General features: G+C 34.4%; 1 protein-coding gene and 1 long non-coding RNA gene across 5 annotated transcripts in view; one reads left to right on the forward strand and one right to left on the reverse strand.

The window, feature by feature from the left end:
* The window catches only part of CSMD3 (CUB and Sushi multiple domains 3), a 1,281,859-nt gene that overhangs the window by 1,081,718 nt on the left and 181,015 nt on the right, over window positions 1–19,126 (reverse strand). For all 3 annotated transcript variants that reach the window (XM_051844770.3, XM_051844772.3, XM_051844771.3), the window contains exon 3: window positions 6,305–6,417. In XM_051844770.3, the coding sequence (XP_051700730.2) occupies window positions 6,305–6,417 (113 nt within the window). The remainder of the gene's footprint in view (window positions 1–6,304; window positions 6,418–19,126) is intronic.
* LOC149126309 (uncharacterized) overlaps window positions 1–19,126 on the forward strand; it is a 138,879-nt gene that overhangs the window by 4,961 nt on the left and 114,792 nt on the right. The gene's annotated exons all lie outside the window — the stretch shown is intronic.

The raw sequence follows: 19,126 nt of genomic DNA on the forward strand, positions 1-19,126 counted from the left end.
AAGGATACTATTGCTTAATTCCTTCAAAAGAAATAACATAGGTAAATTATGCCATGTTATTTTCTTATTTTAAATAATCACCTAGAAGATACAAAACATATGTTTGAATATCAGCATTCCCTCTGATAAAATGGATATTCGACATGGTTATGTGACATAGCCAACAAGAAATATTGTACGTAGTGGAACAAAAAGTGTAGTGTATATGTAGTGGAACAAAAAAGATAATAGGTAACATACATTGAATACTGCTAACATGGGAGAAACTATTTCTAATTTAATTTTCTATGATATTTCACAGTAGAATCAAATAATAAACATTTTCTTAATTAACTCCATTTTGATGAGGAAAAAATAAGATTTTACAAATTAATTTCTAAACCAAGTTCAAAGTATAGCTTTCTTTTAAACCACTAGTATTTCACTATCAAATATAATACCCGTCATATTATATGGGCTTTGTGTGAAACAGCAAAATTGTTTCTCTGATATATAATTAGAAACAAATTAGTCACTTTCTCAATTAAACTTCATTCTAGAACCTACATCAAAATGATAACTCTTGGCAGTTGGCAGATAAGGCATATTCAACAATTTATGCAACAGAGGGAAATTCAGTATGAAACAAGATTAAATACTAAGCTGGATCATTCAATTATGAAGAATAGAATAAAATCTCTAATGCCATTACATTTTTCCATATGAAGCACAAAGTAGACCATATATTATCACTGACTTCAACAGTTTTTCAATTTTTGCTTTTTGTATTATATGAGCAATTTCGTATTTTTAAATGCTCCACAAAGAAATTAACCCAAGAAGATATATATTTTAAAACACAGATAATATACAAAAATATAAACAATAATATTATATGAATTTTCCCTTTTTAAAACTAAAAGGCCAATATTTTCCTACACCTCGATCATTTATTGTGAATTTATTTTCACAGAGTCTAAGTGATTAAATACTGCATATATCTGCCTTTTAAGATATTTATTGGAGTTCTGTTAAGTGGAAGCTGTATTCATATGTCCTCACTACTGATCCAATTGTTATGTATTCTGCATAACAGTTGAGATTAACAGCCATATGTCAGGAATGTGCTGCAATAAAGGCAGATATTCACAAAGAATAAAATATATTCTATACCCTGAAACTCTACACAGCGTATTGTGAGTAAAAAAATCCAAAAAGTTGAATGTAGTATTGTGACGAAGGTGTCAATATGAGCGCACAGAAAAAGAGCTTTGAGCCCAATTTCACCTCCATAAATGACTCTCTGGAGGTGATAAGTCCTTCACAATGTCTGAAAGGGTAAGAAATTACTGGGCTAATCAAAGAAGTGTGAATAGGATGTTCTGAGAAGAACAAATCGAGTGCACTAAGATGAGCTATTTAAATTTCTAATAAAGCAAGATATTTATTATTCATTTTTACAGACTACTTTAAAAATTAATGCAAATAGTGGCTGAAAAAGGCTAAAGAATTAAGTAGTTGTAGAGGTTGTAAATGCAACCCTGTGCTTACTAAAGATGTTTAAAATGTTACAGCTTAGTATCTGAAAGCATTCATAGTGTTGATAGTACTGTTGAGGCTTTCTTGTGAATAAAGAGTAGATTATGACTTACTGGGTAATAGAAGTAAATCTAATTGAAAATTAGTAAACTCTTGTGAAGACCCAGTCAAGTCCTTATATCCAATATAATGCTGTGTCTTTTAACCATATTCTGAAGATATTGATGGGGTAAATAGTTATGAATCATTCTCTGGATTGGGATTTTGAACATTTCCAACTGTTTAAAAGGGAGAGACTCAAGACATGGTTGTTTTGGGTAGAATTAGAATGTTTCAGCACATAATTATATTGACTGTCTTGAATCCGAAAGGCAATAATTTTCAATTGATTCAAGAAGCAGTATCGTGTTTTTTGTGTATATGATATTTCCTTGTTTTGAAATACATTATTTCTCATTTAGCTTTAAAAGTATTTAAGGATAAATATCCTTTAACTTATTTTATGAACCTCACCTACATTTATTGCTACCAAACCACTCAATATATATTATTTTATACCATAAACTTCTTGCTATAATTCAACTATTCTGCCTAAAGCATAATTTCTAAATTTTAAGCTCTCCATTAAATTTCATGGTGCTGCAGTTTAAATTTTTAAAATTTTGGAGTGGAAATAAGCCTTAAAATTAAAAGAACACTAAACTCATTTAATGTTCTGAGGGGTAAACATTTAATGAAAATATATGTGACTGATAGCTAGCTAGAATAGCAAACAGTATAACATTCCTTTTGTATGTCAAGTATTTTAGAAAGACAAAAATACATGTCACATATGCAAGAATATATTTTATCTATTATGTTTCATATTAATATACAACCTTATCAGTAGTCCTTATTTTAGAAATGCCCTTTTTTACTAAATTAAATTTGGCCAAATCCCTTTGAGTAAAATTGAGATTGTGGTTTATAGTGAGATCTATAAGTTTTCAAAATACATGCAGTTTATATCTGTAGGGTATTTAAATACATTTTATAGTAAGATAAGTGAAATTCTTGGACATTACAATTTTTCATATAATTTTCTAAGGTGAGAAAAGAAAGTAAAACACTATGGTTGGCACAATGAAATCTCTCAAGAAATGCTAACGAGTTGTGTTATTAATCAAAATTTTATATTTCTGAATTAAAATGTGGAAAAAATTAACTGCAAATTTGCTAAAGGTAAGCATTTTAGTTATATTATTACTTAATTATGTAGTCATACATGTCAACGATAATTTTAGTGTAATAAATACGTTGTATTTGAAGTAAGCTATGAGACTATTCCTATATATTTTATAAATTTGTATCTATTATTCATTTCAAAGGTAGAGGGACAGAGAGACAGACAGGAAGAGAGATCATTTGCCCAATGTTTGCTCCCCGAATATCTATAACAGCTAGGGCTGGGCCAGGCTGAATCTAGGAGCATAGATCTCCAGCGTGAACGGCAAGGACCCAAGTACTCGTCACATCACCTACTGCCTCCCAGTGTACACATTACCAGGAAGCTGGAATCAGAAGTGGATCTGGGATTCAAACCCAGCAATTCTGATATACAATGCAGATATCTTATGCTATGTCTTAACCACTGCACTAAATGCTCACCTCAACTCTTACATGTTTTATATGTGTTTCAGTTGAATTGTACAACTGATATTTTCAGAGATTATGCGTAAATATCATCCCAGACATTAAGATAATCATTACATGTAATAGTTAATTATATTTAATAATCATATTGGAGATATATATATATACACACACACATATATATATATACATATATATAAACAGGGTACTGTGAGTTTATATTCACTTTGCCAAAATTCATTGACTTGTACAATTAAGAATATTGAGCTATAGGAAATTTTTTCATCAGTTTTAAAATAGATTCCATTCTAATCATCTATTTACCAACTTAAACAGTTCAACATACAATCTTTTCTGTTAACACTGAGAACAGATGTACATGTGTATACTCAGACTACTTTATTTTCACCATAAATGATTCCCAAAATAGTAGATATTCTGCAGTATATTAACATATGATTTTTTCCCTATAAGGATTAATCATTCATCTTTTAAAATGTGTTAAGAATTCCATATTACAATATGTTTTTGGCAGAAACTAGAATATATTTTATATTTTCTTTGGCAAATCTAAAAATGTAAGAGCATTTCTTATTATTCATGACATAGAACACAGATCTTATCAGCTGCACACCCTGATCAAACTTCTCCATCGGGAATCAGACTTGTGGAGCAAGAAGGTAGCAGAGGTAGCCAACTTCTCGCCCATAGGCCATAGAAGGCCTGCAAAAGCCTTCTGTTTGGTCCTGCCAAGGCAACTGCAGGCAGGACTTGAAATTCAATAAATCTTTAGCAGGCCATTTTATAAATTGACAATTTTGTATGGCCCACAGATGATGTTTTAAAGATCCAAATGGCCCTTGGCAGAAAAACGTTTCCCCACCCCTGCTAGATGCATCAGAAGTGGAAATACGGAAGATTACTAGTGTGACAAGGGTTCAGTGAGCCAGTTGCTGGTTCTGAGATACAGGACCCAAGGACCAACTGGAGAGAACTGCAGGATCTATGGCTGTTTCTCACTAAAATCCAGCAAAGAAACAATGATCTCAATCTGCAATCTTGAGAAACCAGATCCTGCCAATAACCAGAATAAGTTGAAAAGTGTGTGTGTGTATGTGTGTGTATAATTTACACATATATTTTATATATATTTAAATTTTTCCCCAAAGCCTTCTGATAGAAGCTCAACCTATTAACATTTTTATTTCAGCTTTGTGTGAACCTGATCAAAGAGATCAGACTACTGCAATTTCTCATTTACAAATGAAATAGTATATTTTTGATTATCTTAAGCTGCTAAATGTTGGCAATTTGTTACAACAGGAGTATAAAACTAATACACATGGTATAAGACACACATCGCAAATAAATATCTGAAGACTTGTAGCATGATGGCCAATCTGTCACTAACACCTTGATGTCTAGAACCATGTTTAAAGTCAGGGCATCTAAAAAATACATTTAAATGTCATGAAAATATATGAATTCTTTTTCTACAAAGGAGAAAACATGGAAATAAATTTAATGTTGCAGAAAAGACAGAAATTTAATGTTGTATACTTAAAAACAATAGAAGATATAAAAACATTTTCGAGTATGAATTCATGAAAACTGACAGCCAAATCAGAAAATATGCCAACAGAATAATTCATTTTCCATGTTATTGCATTTCTAATATATTTAGTAGTTACAGCAATAATAAGCTAATCCAAAGTAGCTTTATATTTTGACGAACAGAAAAAGGCTTTCTATTAATGAGCCCTTGGTAGAAAGTTACTGAATTACTAACTCCTTCAATATTTTCAAAATTGTACTTAAATTAAACCTTTGTGTTGGCAGTGCTTTAAACTATGAATTAAATTGCCAAGATTAAAAATATGTGACTATTGTGGAAGCACCTTTTAAAATAATGATTATTACTATCACAATGGAATAAAGTATGTCTTTGAATTTATCCACCCCTATTATACAAAAGACAGTTAAGAAATGTATTAGGTACAAAATAGTGTTAAAAGTGCTGCAGATGACATTATTTATGACTCAAAACAGAAAAAAATATTTTTACCCAACTGTTTGGTAGATGATTTTCTTTTCCTAGTGAGAAACAAAGCATTAAATGAAAAAAAAAAAATATTCAATTTAAATCTTCCCCCAAAGCCAAATATAAAAGTTTATACTATAAGAATTCAGTTTTATAGAGATGATTTTCTAGTGTGCTATTTACACATATATTTTGAATTACATAATTCATTAAACAACTGCCCCTACTACTATATTTGTGTTTATCTTTATGACAACATTATTCCTGGTGTGATGAATATTGAAAATATGATCCTGTCAAAATAGGTTGAAATATGAAATGATACTCCAATACGTGTGAGGGAGGAGTGTCTTTCCTAAGTGGACAATATATTGTCCAATCACAGAGAAAGATTTACAAATCCATAGATTATATCTGAAAATCTTAGGAACAGAATTTTTTGCATCAAAATTGTTCACTTTTAAGAAACAAATGCAGTTTCTGTACTTTCTAATGACCTCAGCAGAGCCTGGGGCACAGCTCCATTAGCAAGCACTTGTTCTGTAGGGATAACTGAACTATCAGTTGCATGGGGGAACTCTGGTTTTAAAAGTGTTTCAGTTTTCCTCTGTGGTTTAGACATCATGGATCTGTGGTACAGGAAAGGTTATTATTGGAATGGAAAACAGCAACTCTAGATTTTTCTGTATTTTTTTCTCTTGATACTAACTTTCCAAAAAAGACAGATTGCTAGTTGTTTCAGGTAGACAGGCAAAGTGCAGTATGAGTAGAGCAAAGTATCTCATGCCTAAATCATTAACCTGGTCCAGCATCCAGTTACTTTCAAATTCCCTTTTGCGAATCCCTAACCCTGCATTAATTTCCCAGCCTCAAATCTCGATTTCAGGATTTTCTTGTGTTGGGGAACAATCATACAAAGTATTAAAGTCCCCTAATTCTATCATTTTTGTACACTAATGATTCATAAGATGGTGAGTCTCAGGACCAGACTTGGGATATCCAGATGAACTCTGTCTTTCTTCATAATGATTCTTCTTCCATTACCACACTTGAAGAACTCCTTTTGACTAGATTAAACTGGGCAGTGGTTTCATTCATAATACCATCACTTACCTTCATAATATACTTTAAACCCATGAGCACTAACAGCAAAATCACTGGTCAAACGCAGTGAGAACACAGATTTGGTACTTGTCACTGGCGGTGGCAGATGGAATCCTGTTAACCTACAAACAAAAAGAGAAACAGTCACTTTACCTAATGGTAATGGAGTTTAAGGAGGATGAAAAGTTATGTTCTCAAATGTTCAAGTTTTATGTATGTGTATACCTATATATCAATGACTTATTGATTCCTTTTGCCATCCAGCAAAAGGAATTACTGCAAGTATGTATATATACATGTTAATGCACATGTGTATGCATTGTTTATCATATCTATCACATGCATAACAATATCAAAATATTAATGACTAATGAGTACTTAGCACTAGCTTATTGTAACTAGTTGAGTTATACTAAGGTACTAGCATTTTACCCATATTTTTTTTTTTTTTATTTTGAGGAAAAAGTCAATGAAATGAAAAAAGTGAATATTGTCTTAGATGTACTGTGGAAATGTTTTGGATTTTGTTGATCCCTAAAAATGTTCTAGAGTCTTCAGAGATTCAAGGGCTGTTGTTGAAGTTTGCTGCCATAGATGAATCTACTGAATAAGTAAGCTATCATCTGTGGTGGTGTTTGTAAACACTTGGGTTGTTCATAAGTGTTCCAGTGTGTATCCATAAGTATACTTGTAAAAGTGCAGTAGTGTCTCTAAAGTACATAAGCACATAAAACTTCAGATTTTCCTCATCTTGTTACATAAACTACATCCTACAAGGGACATAATAAAACTGTTTTGGAAATTCCTTTATGATTTCCTCTTTGGCCTATGGTTAGAAGTCTATCTCTTAAATTATAATAGCTCTAGGTATATTTTGTTACCCATTCATGTCTCATTTGGGTTTTGATCAGATAACATTTTCTGTATAAATTGAATCCTTTAAAATTCATTGAGATTGGTTTTGTGGGTTAGATACTTTCTATTTTACTAAAGAGCCTATTTTCTTATAAATAATAGGTATATTATTTTCCTATTCCTAATGCAAACTCTCAAAAAATTGAACAACACCCATCAGTACTTCACAGTACTGGGAGGAGCATAACTCTTCTGCTTCTCTGCTTAGTGGCTCACAAGGCTGAAATTGACATGAGTGCTGAGCAGGATTAGCTTTCTAAAAATTCTAGGCTCTATCTGCTTCCATTTCAAAGTATGTAAATCTGTCCCTGGAATTGAGTTCCATGTGATTGTTTGAGTAATGTTCCTATTAACTTGGTGGCTCTTGAGATGGGCTCTGGAGATTGCCTGCAGTTTGTAGAAATTAACTGCATTTGTTTATTGCTTTATAGTTCTCTTTCTCCATTTCTAGAGCCTGCAATGTCAGCCTAAGTCTTTCACATTCTTCATGTCTCTCTGGTCTTGCTTTCTCCTTCATCTCTATGCTATTGCTTCTGCCTCTTCTGCCTCCAACTAGAAAGCACTCTGCTTTTATGTGCTCATGTAATTTTTAAACTTTCTAATTCTGAATAGATTTAAATTTTAAAAAGTTAAATTTTATTTCAGAGTAGCTTTAAATTTATAAAAGGAAATTGTTAAGTAGTACAAAGAGTTGCAATACTTCCTACACACATTTATTCCCAAAGAGATAATTCAGATCTCTCTGTCTTAACATCTACCCCTCATCTATCTTCGTGTAAAATCCCTTGTAAATGTCGCGACATTTACAAGCCCTGTGTGAACCATTATTCTGTCTACCATAATGAGCATTGAGCATTGGCTAGGCACAGTATTCAATATATCTTTTAGATTAATTTGTTAATTATGTTCAAGTAGTCTCTAAGATGACTAAGTTTTTTTAATCTGATCTGCTTACTGAAAATTAAATGTCCAAGTCTCTCAGTTAATTTGGAATTTTGTATTTTCCTTTGAACTTATACCCATATAAAATACATATTAGAGATATATTATTAGGTACCCATAATTTTTAATTAGTATATTTCCTGCAGAGCTGAACATTATGTCTTTTATATATATATAGCTAGATATATCACTATTTTTCATAATGACTTCACTTAAAACTTGAACTTATCTGATATTAATAGATCTATAATTTTTATTTTTAGAATAAGATAAGGATATATTTTACCTTCAACTTTTTGATATCCTAACAACCGGAATATAATTGGGTTATATTTTATATATATACATAAATATTAAAATAATATTATAATCTGATCTTTATTTATAGATGTCAAACACACTATAACATTCAAGCAAAAGATTACATAAATAAAAATGTATACACTATTGAATTATCAAAAATTAAACATGTTTTGGTCAAGAAATAAAACTTTTCCAGCAACATTGAAGGCCTGTTTTTGCACCTTCCCATTCATTTCTATCCTACTTCTTCCCCAGCTACCATGAAAGCAAATCAGTTTTGAATATTTTAAAGCTTAAAGTACATTAAATCATGTAGTAACATTCTCTGACATCATTGACCCAATATTGTATTAGTACTATCATATCAATAATCTAAAACTTGATGTTCATCAATGTGTAGAATTCTGCTTTATTTATACACCTCAATTTACATATGCATTCTGCTATTGACAAATATTTTTCCAGTGAGGTCTTTTATATATAATGCTAACAGTAACATTTGTTACCTGTTTTGGAAGTGTATAGATATATTTCTATTGGGAATAAAGCTAGAAATTGAATTGAAAGATTATAGGGTAAATCATAAGTTGTTAAATAGTTTCTTCTAGGTATTTTTCAATTTCACTTCTTTGATCTTTAATTTTGTAAACTGCTTATTTCAGAATAGTTTTAGATTTAGACAAGAAAAATTATAAAGCAGCACAAAGAGTTCCGATATACCCTGCACCAATGGCTGCTATTTATCAACTGTCAATTTCACTGCTTAATACAAATATTAAAACTTAAATTTCCCATTTTAAATGTTCAGAAGATTTTTTCACAAAAGAGCAAAGAATATGGTCAGGGAAAAATTGATAATTTTATTTCAATACAGAAAAATATCTGGAAATCTATCTATATTACAACCACTCTATTTTTTTAAGATTTATTTATTTATGTATTTGAAGGCCATAGCAGAGAACTGAATTAGAAGTGGAGCAGTTGGCCGGCGCTGTGGCTCACTAGGCTACTCCTCTGCCTACGGCGCCGGCACCCTGGGTACTAGTCCAGGTCAGGGCGCCGATTCTGTCTTGGTTGCTCCTCTTCCAGTCCAGCTCTCTGCTGTGGCCCAGGAGTGCAGTGGAGGATGGCCCAAGTGCTTGGGCCCTGCACCCACATGGGAGACCAGGAGGAAGCACCTGGCTCCTGGCTTCGGATCGGCACAGCGTGCCGGCCATAGCGGCCATTTGGGGGGTGAACCAATGGAAGGAAGACCTTTCTCTCTGTCTCTCTCTCTCACTGTCTAACTCTGCCTGTCAAAAAAAAAAAAAAAAAAGTGGAGCAGCTGGGACTTGAACTGGCACCCATATGGGATGCCAGCACTGCAGGCGGCGGCTTTACCTGCTATGCCACAGCACCATTGATCATAATGATAGGTCTAAGAGTCAAAGGGATCACACAAACAAGACTAGACACTGCTAATACTATCTGATGGAATTAAGAAGGAGAGAACAATCCAACATGGGATGCGGGATACACAGCAGACTCATAGAATGGCAGATGTCTTAAACAGCACTCTGGCCGCAGAATCAGCCTTTAAGGCATTCGGATATGGCTGAAGAACCCATGAGAGTTTCTCAGGCATGGAAAGCCAAGACACTCTGGAAAAAAAAAAAAAAAAACAACTAAATGAAAGATCTCTGCAAGTGAGATCCCAGTGGAAAGAACAGGCCATCAAAGAAGGAGTTACTTTTCTCTGAAGGGAGGAGAGAACTTCTGCTTTGACTATGACCTCGTTTAAAGAAGATCAGAGTTGGCGAACTCAAAGTGCTTCCATAGCCTTGGCAACTCATGACAAGAGCCTAGGGTGATTACTGATGCCATAAACAAGAGTGTCAGTTTGTTAAGTCAACAACAGGAGTCACTGGGCACTTACTGCTCATGTAGGATCTCTGTCCTTAATGTGTTGTCCAATGTGAAGTAATGCTATAACTAGTACTGAAACAGTATCTTTCACTTTGTGTTTCTGTGTGGGTGCAAACTGTTGAAATCTTTACTTAATTTATACTAAATTGATATTCTGTATATAAAGAAAATTGAAAATGAATCTTGATGTGAATGGAATGGGAGAGGAATTGGGAAAAGGGAGGGTTGCAGGTGGGAGGGAAGTTATGGGGGGGGGAAGCCATTGTAATCCATAAACTGTACTATGGAAATTTATGTTTATTAAATAAAACTTAAAAAAAAAAAGAAAGGTAGAGAGAGATCTTCCATCTGCTAGTTCACACCCCAAGAATCGGGGCTGGACAACCTGAAGCAGGAGCTTCTTCGGGTCTCCCACGTGGGTGCAGAGGCCCCGGGACTTGGGCCATCTTCCACCACCTTCCCAGGCACATTAGCAGCGAGCTAGTTTGGAAGTGGAGAAGCTGGATTCCAACCATCGTCCATATGTGATGCCAGCACTACAGGCTACGGCGTAACATACTGCGCCACAGCACCAGCCCCTGTAACAACACTGTTAAGGTGTTATGTGTTGAATGGTGATCTGCAAAGTTGCCCATTGTTCTTTCCCTGAATTTTTGAATATGTTATCTTACATGGTGTAAAGATCTTTGCAGGTGTAATTAAGTTAAAATATAGGGAGATTACCCTATATTGTCTCGATGATGTCTAAGTCATCACAAGGGCCTTATAAGAAAGAGCCAAGAAGGGGGCCGGCGCTGTGGCCCCGCAGGTTTAAGCCCTGTCCTGAAGCACCAGCATCCATATGGGTGCTGGTTCTAGTCCTGGCTGCTCCACTTCTAATCCAGCTCTCTGCTATGGCCTGGGATAGCAGTGGAAGATGGCCCAAGTCCTTGGGCCCCTGCACCGATGTGGGAGACCCGGAAGAAGCTCCTAACTCCTGGCTTCGGATTGGCACAGTTCTGGCCGTTGTGGCCATCTGGGAAGTGGACCAGTGAATGGAAGACCTCTTTCTCTGTCTCTACCTTTCTCTGTGACTCTGTCTATCAAATAAATAAAATAAATCTTAAAAAAAAGAGGTAAGAGGTCCGAGAGAAAGGTGTATTAAAGGAAGCAGAAGACAGATGATACAACTGCTGGCTTTTAAGAGAGAAAAGGGCACAGGCCAGTGGATGGGGGGCAGCCTCTACCAGGTTGGGGAATGTGTTTCCTGCCAAGGTTATTTGGATATTTATAACATCACTTGAGGTCCTTACAAAATTATCAACTTAAAAAATTAGCCTGCTATATTTATTGAATTTTGAGTCCCACCTGAGTTTGCCTTGGCAAGGCCAGACTAAGTGATTTTGAGTTCCTTATATAGCCATGGACTGGACTTTTCCCACCCCTGCTACAAGCTAGACAAGGTAAGGAACAGACTTTTTCAGGAACTCCAGAAGAAATATATTTCTTCTGACACCTTGATTTTAGCCCACCTAAACCTATTTTGGAATTTGGTTCTCCAGGCAGCAAGATAAAAGTATTCCATATTTCTCATTAAAGTTATACTGACTTGTTGTAGTAACATCAATAGGAAACAGTATAGAGCTATTTTAGGGGTTTTTAGAATATAAGTGTTATAAAAATGTCTCTTTAAGGGCAGGTGTTTGGCCAAAAAGTTAGAATGCTGGTTGGGAGGCCCATGTTTCACATCAAGAGTTCCTGGATTTGACTCCTGGCCTGGCTCCTGATTCCAGTTTCCTGCTAGTGTGGACTCTGGGAGCCAATGGTGATGGCAAAAGTACATGGGTCCTTGCCACTGACATGAGCATCCTGGGTTAAGCTCCTGGCTTTCGCCCCTCAGTCTCTGAGGGCATTTGAGAGGTCGACTATCAGATGAGATCTCTCTCTCTCTCTCTCTCTCTCTTGCACTTTCAAATAAATAATTACATTTTAAAGTGTGTAAATAAATATTAATTTATTCTCTAATGGAAAATAAATGTCTCATAGAATCTATTGACCATGTTAAGGCACCTAAACTGGTGGGTGCAATGGCAGCAATCTGGTGTCAGGAGCTGGAAATTGAACCCAGGGACTTTAATGTGGTACAAGAGCAACATAAATGCTAAACAAAATGCCTACTCCCAGAAAGCACTTCTGATTCATATTTGTTTCTACACAATTCCTATATAAGTTTCTTGAGAAGCATATAGAACAGATAAAAACACAATTTTAGCCACAACATAACTTTAAGTAGTTGAGGCTAGTAAAGACTAGATCTTAATTATGAAGCAATTGAATTAAAGTTCAGGAAGACAATGAGAAAGCATTATTTGATTGCACTTGTTGATAATTTCATAGCAAAATCCACCAGTTGTTAGCAAAGCTGCTCTTCTATTAGGGAAACCCAAAAGAAAATAGTAAACAAATATGTCAGGCCATGTCCTAGAATCATGCAATATAATTCCTTTCAGAAATCAGCAAACAACAAATGCTGGCAAGGATGTGGGGAAAAAGGTACCCTGGTCCACTGTTGGTGGGAATGTAAACAGGTACAGCCACTGAGGAAGACAGTATGGAGAAAATAGAAACCTGAATATAGGCCTACCATATGATCCAGCCTTCCCACTCTGTGAATTTACCCAAACCAAAAGAAATCAGCCTATGAAAGACTTATCTCTATCTCCATGTTCACTGAAGCACAATTCACAATAGGTAAGATATGGAATCAACTAAGATGTCCATCAACTGCTGATTGGATAAAGAAATTTGGGTAGATAAACGCTATGGAGTACTACTCAGCTGTAAAAAAAAAAATCCTGTCTTTTGCAACAAAATGGATGCAATTGGATACCATTATACTTAGTGAAATAAGCCAGTCCCAAAAAGATAGATATATGTTTTCCCTCTTCTGGGATAACTAATGGAGTACCTGAAATGTAATATATTGGAGTGAAATAGACATTTTGAGATTCCATGATTGTTTACAGCCCTTGTTTCTTCCACTGAGGAACAGTGGTTTTTTGTTTTGTTTTGTTTTTGTTTTTTTTTTTTTACTTCATACTATTTATTGAACTCTTTTACTTAGTGTAGGATTAACTATATGATCGTTAAATAAACTGAAAATAGATCTTTGTAAAAATAGAGTGGGAATGTGAGAGGGAGGAGGAGGAATTGTGGGAGCATGGGCAGGAGGAAGAGTGGGGGCAAGTATCACTATGTTCCTAAATGTGTATATATGAAATATGTGAAACTTGAATAACTTAAATAAAAGTAAAATATAAAAAAGTTAAATGTGAGAAATTGCCAAAAATATATTGAAAGATAATAATTTTGCTAAATACTGACTTTGTGCCATTGAAGCAATAACCGTTTTCTTTCACCATTAATTTTATCTTTAAAAATGCATATAATTGTCCAACACTGTGGCATGTTGGGTTAAGCTGCTGCTTATGATGCCAGCATTCCATATTGGAGAACTGGCTCGAATCCCAGCTGCTCCACTTCCACTCCAGCTCCTTGTTCATGGAACTGGGAAGGTAGCACGTGATGGTCCAAAAATGTGGATCCCTGCCACCCAAGTGGGAGACCCAGATAGATCTTGGGGCCCCTAGTTTAGGTGTGAACGATTCCCAGTAATTGCAGCCATTTGGAAGGTGAACCGCTCTATCTTTCAAATAAATAATTTTAAAAAGATGTATATAAGCTTAAGGAAAAATCATTCCATTTTACATTATATGGTTTCACAATAGTTTTTTGCACATTTCAGTGTTGTTTTGTGATTCTATTGTTATGCACCTTGACTAGTCTATGGCTATTGTTTCAGAATAGTCTCTCAACTGACACAGTGGTACACATTGTCAGATTATTTACTTTTTAATTTTCTATTAGTGTTTAATGTATTTCCTATTACCCTTTTTTCCTATTCTCACATATTATGTCTTAGCAGTTTGTTTTACTAGCAGAAACTCATCAGAGGCTGTTTGTTATGTGATTTAAAAATCACACACCTGGAACCTATGAGCCTATCATTTCTCATGCTTCCTTTTGCTAGAAAAAAATTCTTGAAGGCGTTCCTCTTACAAACATTCAGAAATAGTAGTAATGTTTAATACTGTAATGAGTAAGTAGTTACTGGGAGAGTTAAATCATTAACATAACTTTAGTAATTAATAACTTTTAGTAATTAATACAAAATTAATAAAAATTAAAATTGCAGGGAAAGCCACTTAAAATATCAATGCATATACTTTTTAAATAATTGGTTTGTCATTTAAGGATTTAATTTCTAGTTAATGAGAGTTAATTTTCCATTTTATAGCTTTATGTGATGGAAGACGTTAAACATCAGAGTTAGCGAATACAAGACATACGTGTCTCTTTATCTAAACATATTTATTTTTTTAAAAGATCATTTACTTGAAAGGCAGAGTTACAGAGAGAGAATGAGAGACAGAGATCTCCCATCCACCAGATCAGAAATGGAGCAGGCAGTAGCGCTCATATGAGATGCTTGCGTTGCACACGTGCCATCTTTTTAACTTATGTAAGATGTTATTTCAGGAGCATTGAGAATCAACATAATCAAAGGGCTTTTACATATATACATTTCAATGTAATTGTCCATCAGCTGATTACAATTTTTAAAACTTTGTTTAGTTAAAAAATGAATGCAAGAGCTGTCCTTTTAAATTAAAAGGCTAATGGTTTACTTGTTGCTTATAATGACATGGGAGAAAAATAGACATGGAAGTGGGGAGATAGAGTGAGCTAGGGAAGGAGGGGTGGGGGGTAAGATTAGGGAGATTGAGGTTAAGGTAAACAGAAAGAGAAGGATTTTAAACCAGAAGTACTATAGTAGTAGGGTGGGATATTAACCTAGTGTTTAAGACACTTGTATCTCAAATCAGATGGTCTGAATTCAGTAATACACACTGATCCTGATTCCATCCCCTTGGTAATGCATACCCTGAAAAGCAGTGATAATACCTCAAATGACTGAGTTCCTGCCTCCTGCATGGGAGACCTGGATTGTTTATAGCTCCTAGCTTTAACCTTTGCCCAGTTCTAGCCATTGCAGGCACTTAGGGAGTGCATTAGCAGATAGGAGTGCTCTCTCTTTCAATTTCTCTTTCTTTCTTTTTTTATTTATTTTTTATTTAGTAAATATAAATTTTCAAAGTACAGTTAATGGATTACAATGGCTTCCCCCCCATAACGTCCCTCCCACTCACACCCCTCCCATCTCCCACTCCCTCTACCATTCCGTTCACAATAAGATTCATTTTCAATTATCTTTATATACAGATCAATTCAGTATATATTAAGTAAAGATTTCATCAGTTTGCACCCACACAGAAACACAAAGTGAAAAATACTGTTTCAGTACTAGTTATAGCATTACTTCACATTGGACAACACATTAAGGACAGATCCCACATGAGAAGTAAGTGCCCAGTGACTCCTGTTGTTGACTTAACAAATTGACACTCTTGTTTATGGCGTCAGAAATCTCCCTAGGCTCTAGTCATGAGTTGCCAAGGCTATGGAAGTCTTTTGAGTTCACCGACTTCGATCTTATTCTGACAGGCTCATAGTCAAAGTGGAAGCTCTCCTCCCTTCAGAGAAAGGTACCTCCTTCTTTGATGGCCTGTCTTTCCACTGGGATCTCACTCGCAGAGATCTTCCATTTAGGTTTTTTTTTTTTTTTTTTTCCCCAGGTTGTCTTGGCTTTCCATGCCTAAAGTACTCTCAGGGGTTCTTCAGCTATATCCGAATGCCTTAAGGGCTGATTCTTAGGCCAGAGTGCTATTTAGGACATCTGCCATTCTATGAGTCTACTGTGTATCCCGCTTCCCATGATGGATCATTCTCTCCCTTTTTGATTCTATCAGCTAGTATTAGCAGACACTAGACTTGTTTGTGTGATCCCTTTGACTCTTAGACCTATCAGTGTGATCAATTGTGAAGTGAAATTGATCACTGGGACTAGTGAGATGGCATTGGTACATGCCACCTTGTACTTTCTCTTTCTCTTTCTCTTTCTCTTTCTCTTTCTCTTTCTCTTTCTCTTTCTCTTTCTCTTTCTCTTTCTCTTTCTCTCTCTCAAATAAATATTCTTAAATTAAAGTGGATTTTGTTAAGTAATGTTAAGTAAGATAATTTATGTGGAATGCCCTAATGTATTTTCTGGAACCTAAGAAATAGTCACTAAACACTAATTTCATTTTGTTGTGACTCAAAATCCATTGACCTTTCCTCTTCACTTTGTGGCTTGCTACTGCTAAAATAAATTGTATTATAACACCAGTATTCTCACAGTGACTTTTCATTACTCACAGTAAGATTTTCGATGTGAATTATCTCACAATTTTACTTTGGTTTGACATCATAAAAATGATCCAAGGATACCAGGGAATTCTCTGCTAAAACAAACTATTAACCTATTTAATCTCAAAATGAACAGTAAAACCGCAGGTACAAGCTGATATTTAAAGTAATGACTGTTCTGTGAGAATAAATCATGCATACCCTATTGATATTGGGTACCTGAAGCACAGCACAATAATTCATGGTTATGTCAAAGTGTCAGTAGTAGTGATATTAAAGGCAGAAATGGCTAGGGCAATATTTGAAAAATTATATCATTTGTTGAGAGTAAATGAGCTGAAACTTCTATGAAATATGAAATTATAGAAAAAAACATCATGTGTGAGAAAGGCAAATTCATCATGTTAGGAGCAGGTGCTGAGTATTGATGGACAGATGCATGTGGTTAGGGCCTGGGGTAGAGATGGTATATGATACAAGTATAGATATAAAGGTAAGCAATCAGCACACAGTTCCACTCTTTTCTATTCTCTCCACCATATTGAAGATCCTGCAAATCTTGGAACACTTGCAACAACACATGCATTGTCTGTGTTTATGTTTTTCATCTTTGATAAGAGACTTTTCCAGAAAACACACCAGTAGTACTTGAGGGATCTTTCTAAAAAACTGTATAATGATCCAAAAAATAAACAAATATGCCCTAGTCTTACAATTCCCTTCCAAGAAATGGGTAAATTATACTTTTATCAAAAGTGCAGTGATTTTCATTTCTTACTGCATATGAGAACCACAAATACAAGATGATGCTGTACATATGGATGTATTGTCTCAAAAGGAAGAAAAAAAAAGGGAAGTGATTCTGAATGTTTTTCCCATAAAGAAATAATTAAATCGAAAATGAATCTTGATGTGAATGGAAGGGGAGAGGGAGTGGGATAGGGGAGGGTTGTGGGTGGGAGGGACGGTATGGGGGGGAAGCCATGGTAATCCATAAATCGTACTTTGGAAATTTATATTCATTAAATAAAAGTTAAAAAAAAGAAATAATGAATACTTTGAGATAGATAAAGTGAACCCTATTGGACACTATGCAATATAAACATATGATGTAGAAATACCACAGGGTAATCCATAAATATGTGCACTTGTTTGGTGTCATTTTTTTAATTGAAGAGAGAAGCTCAGAAACTAAATAAGAAGTCATTGATAAAACAGGTGTTGATCCAGAATAGTAGAGGATTTTTTTTGTGAAATTGAAGGTTTTATTTTTTCTTAAAACATAACAGTAATTTAAATATTACTTTCTTTATTCTCATTGTATAACTTACAATGCATTTTTTTCCCTATACCTTGAGGTCCAATTGTCTTACTCCTTTATAAACTGGATCACTTTAAGGGATTTTATCTTTTGACCTTTTTTAAAACTAAGTTTAATTATGTTTTTTACATTCTGTATGCTTTTTATACATTTTTTATTAGCAAGCAATAATTGTGCATGTTTGTGGATACAGTGGTTCAGTGTGGTATTTAAGGACCTTTATGCTGTGTGTGTTCATCAAATCACTATATTTAGCATTTATATCTCTTTACCATCTTTCTTTTTCTATTTTCTTATTTTTTTAGAGACTGCTTACTTCTCGTTCTAGGCTTCATAAAATTAATACTAGATCATTTTAAACTATAGTCACCCACTATTTTGAAACTCTATAATATACTCTAACTCTTTTTATATCCACTATCCAACTGTCCTCTCTCTTCCTTACCCTTCACCATTTCTAACATTGATGAATTACTATTCTGTATTCAGATCAACCCTTTTGTTTTTTAGATTCCACATGATTTACAGCATGTGGTATGTGTCTTTCTGTGCCTTGTTTGTTTAATATAATATCATCCAATTTCATCCATAGTGCTGCAGATAAGAGGATTTCATTCTTCTTTATGGTGGAATAATATTCAATTGTGTGTATTTCCACATTTTCTTTATTCATTTTTCCTTAATACTCACCTAGGTTCATTCCAATTCTAGGCTGTTGTGAATAGCACTCAACAAATATAGAAGTCACTGTATCTCGTTGATGAGATATTATTTTTGAGATACATATCTCCAGAATTGGGATATTTAGATCATATAATAGATCTATTTTCCGTTATTTAAAGACTTCCATACTGTTCTTCTGAATGGCTATACTAATTTACATTCCCTCTAACAATGTGTAACAAATCCCTTTTCTCTGCATCCTCATGAATATTTGTTATCTTTTTGTATTTTTTTGAATTATCATTATTATGGGACTGAGGTGATATATTACTGTGGTTTGGATTTGCACTCCTCTGATGACTAATTATGAGAACTTTTTTAAAAAATATTTATTTATTTTTTTGAAAGGCAAAGTTACAGAGAGAGGGAGAAAGAAA

The sequence above is a fragment of the Oryctolagus cuniculus genome, chromosome 6, assembly GCF_051225735.1.
Source record: "Oryctolagus cuniculus isolate XC-2025 breed Fujian yellow rabbit chromosome 6, ASM5122573v1, whole genome shotgun sequence".
Classification (NCBI taxonomy): domain Eukaryota; kingdom Metazoa; phylum Chordata; class Mammalia; order Lagomorpha; family Leporidae; genus Oryctolagus; species Oryctolagus cuniculus.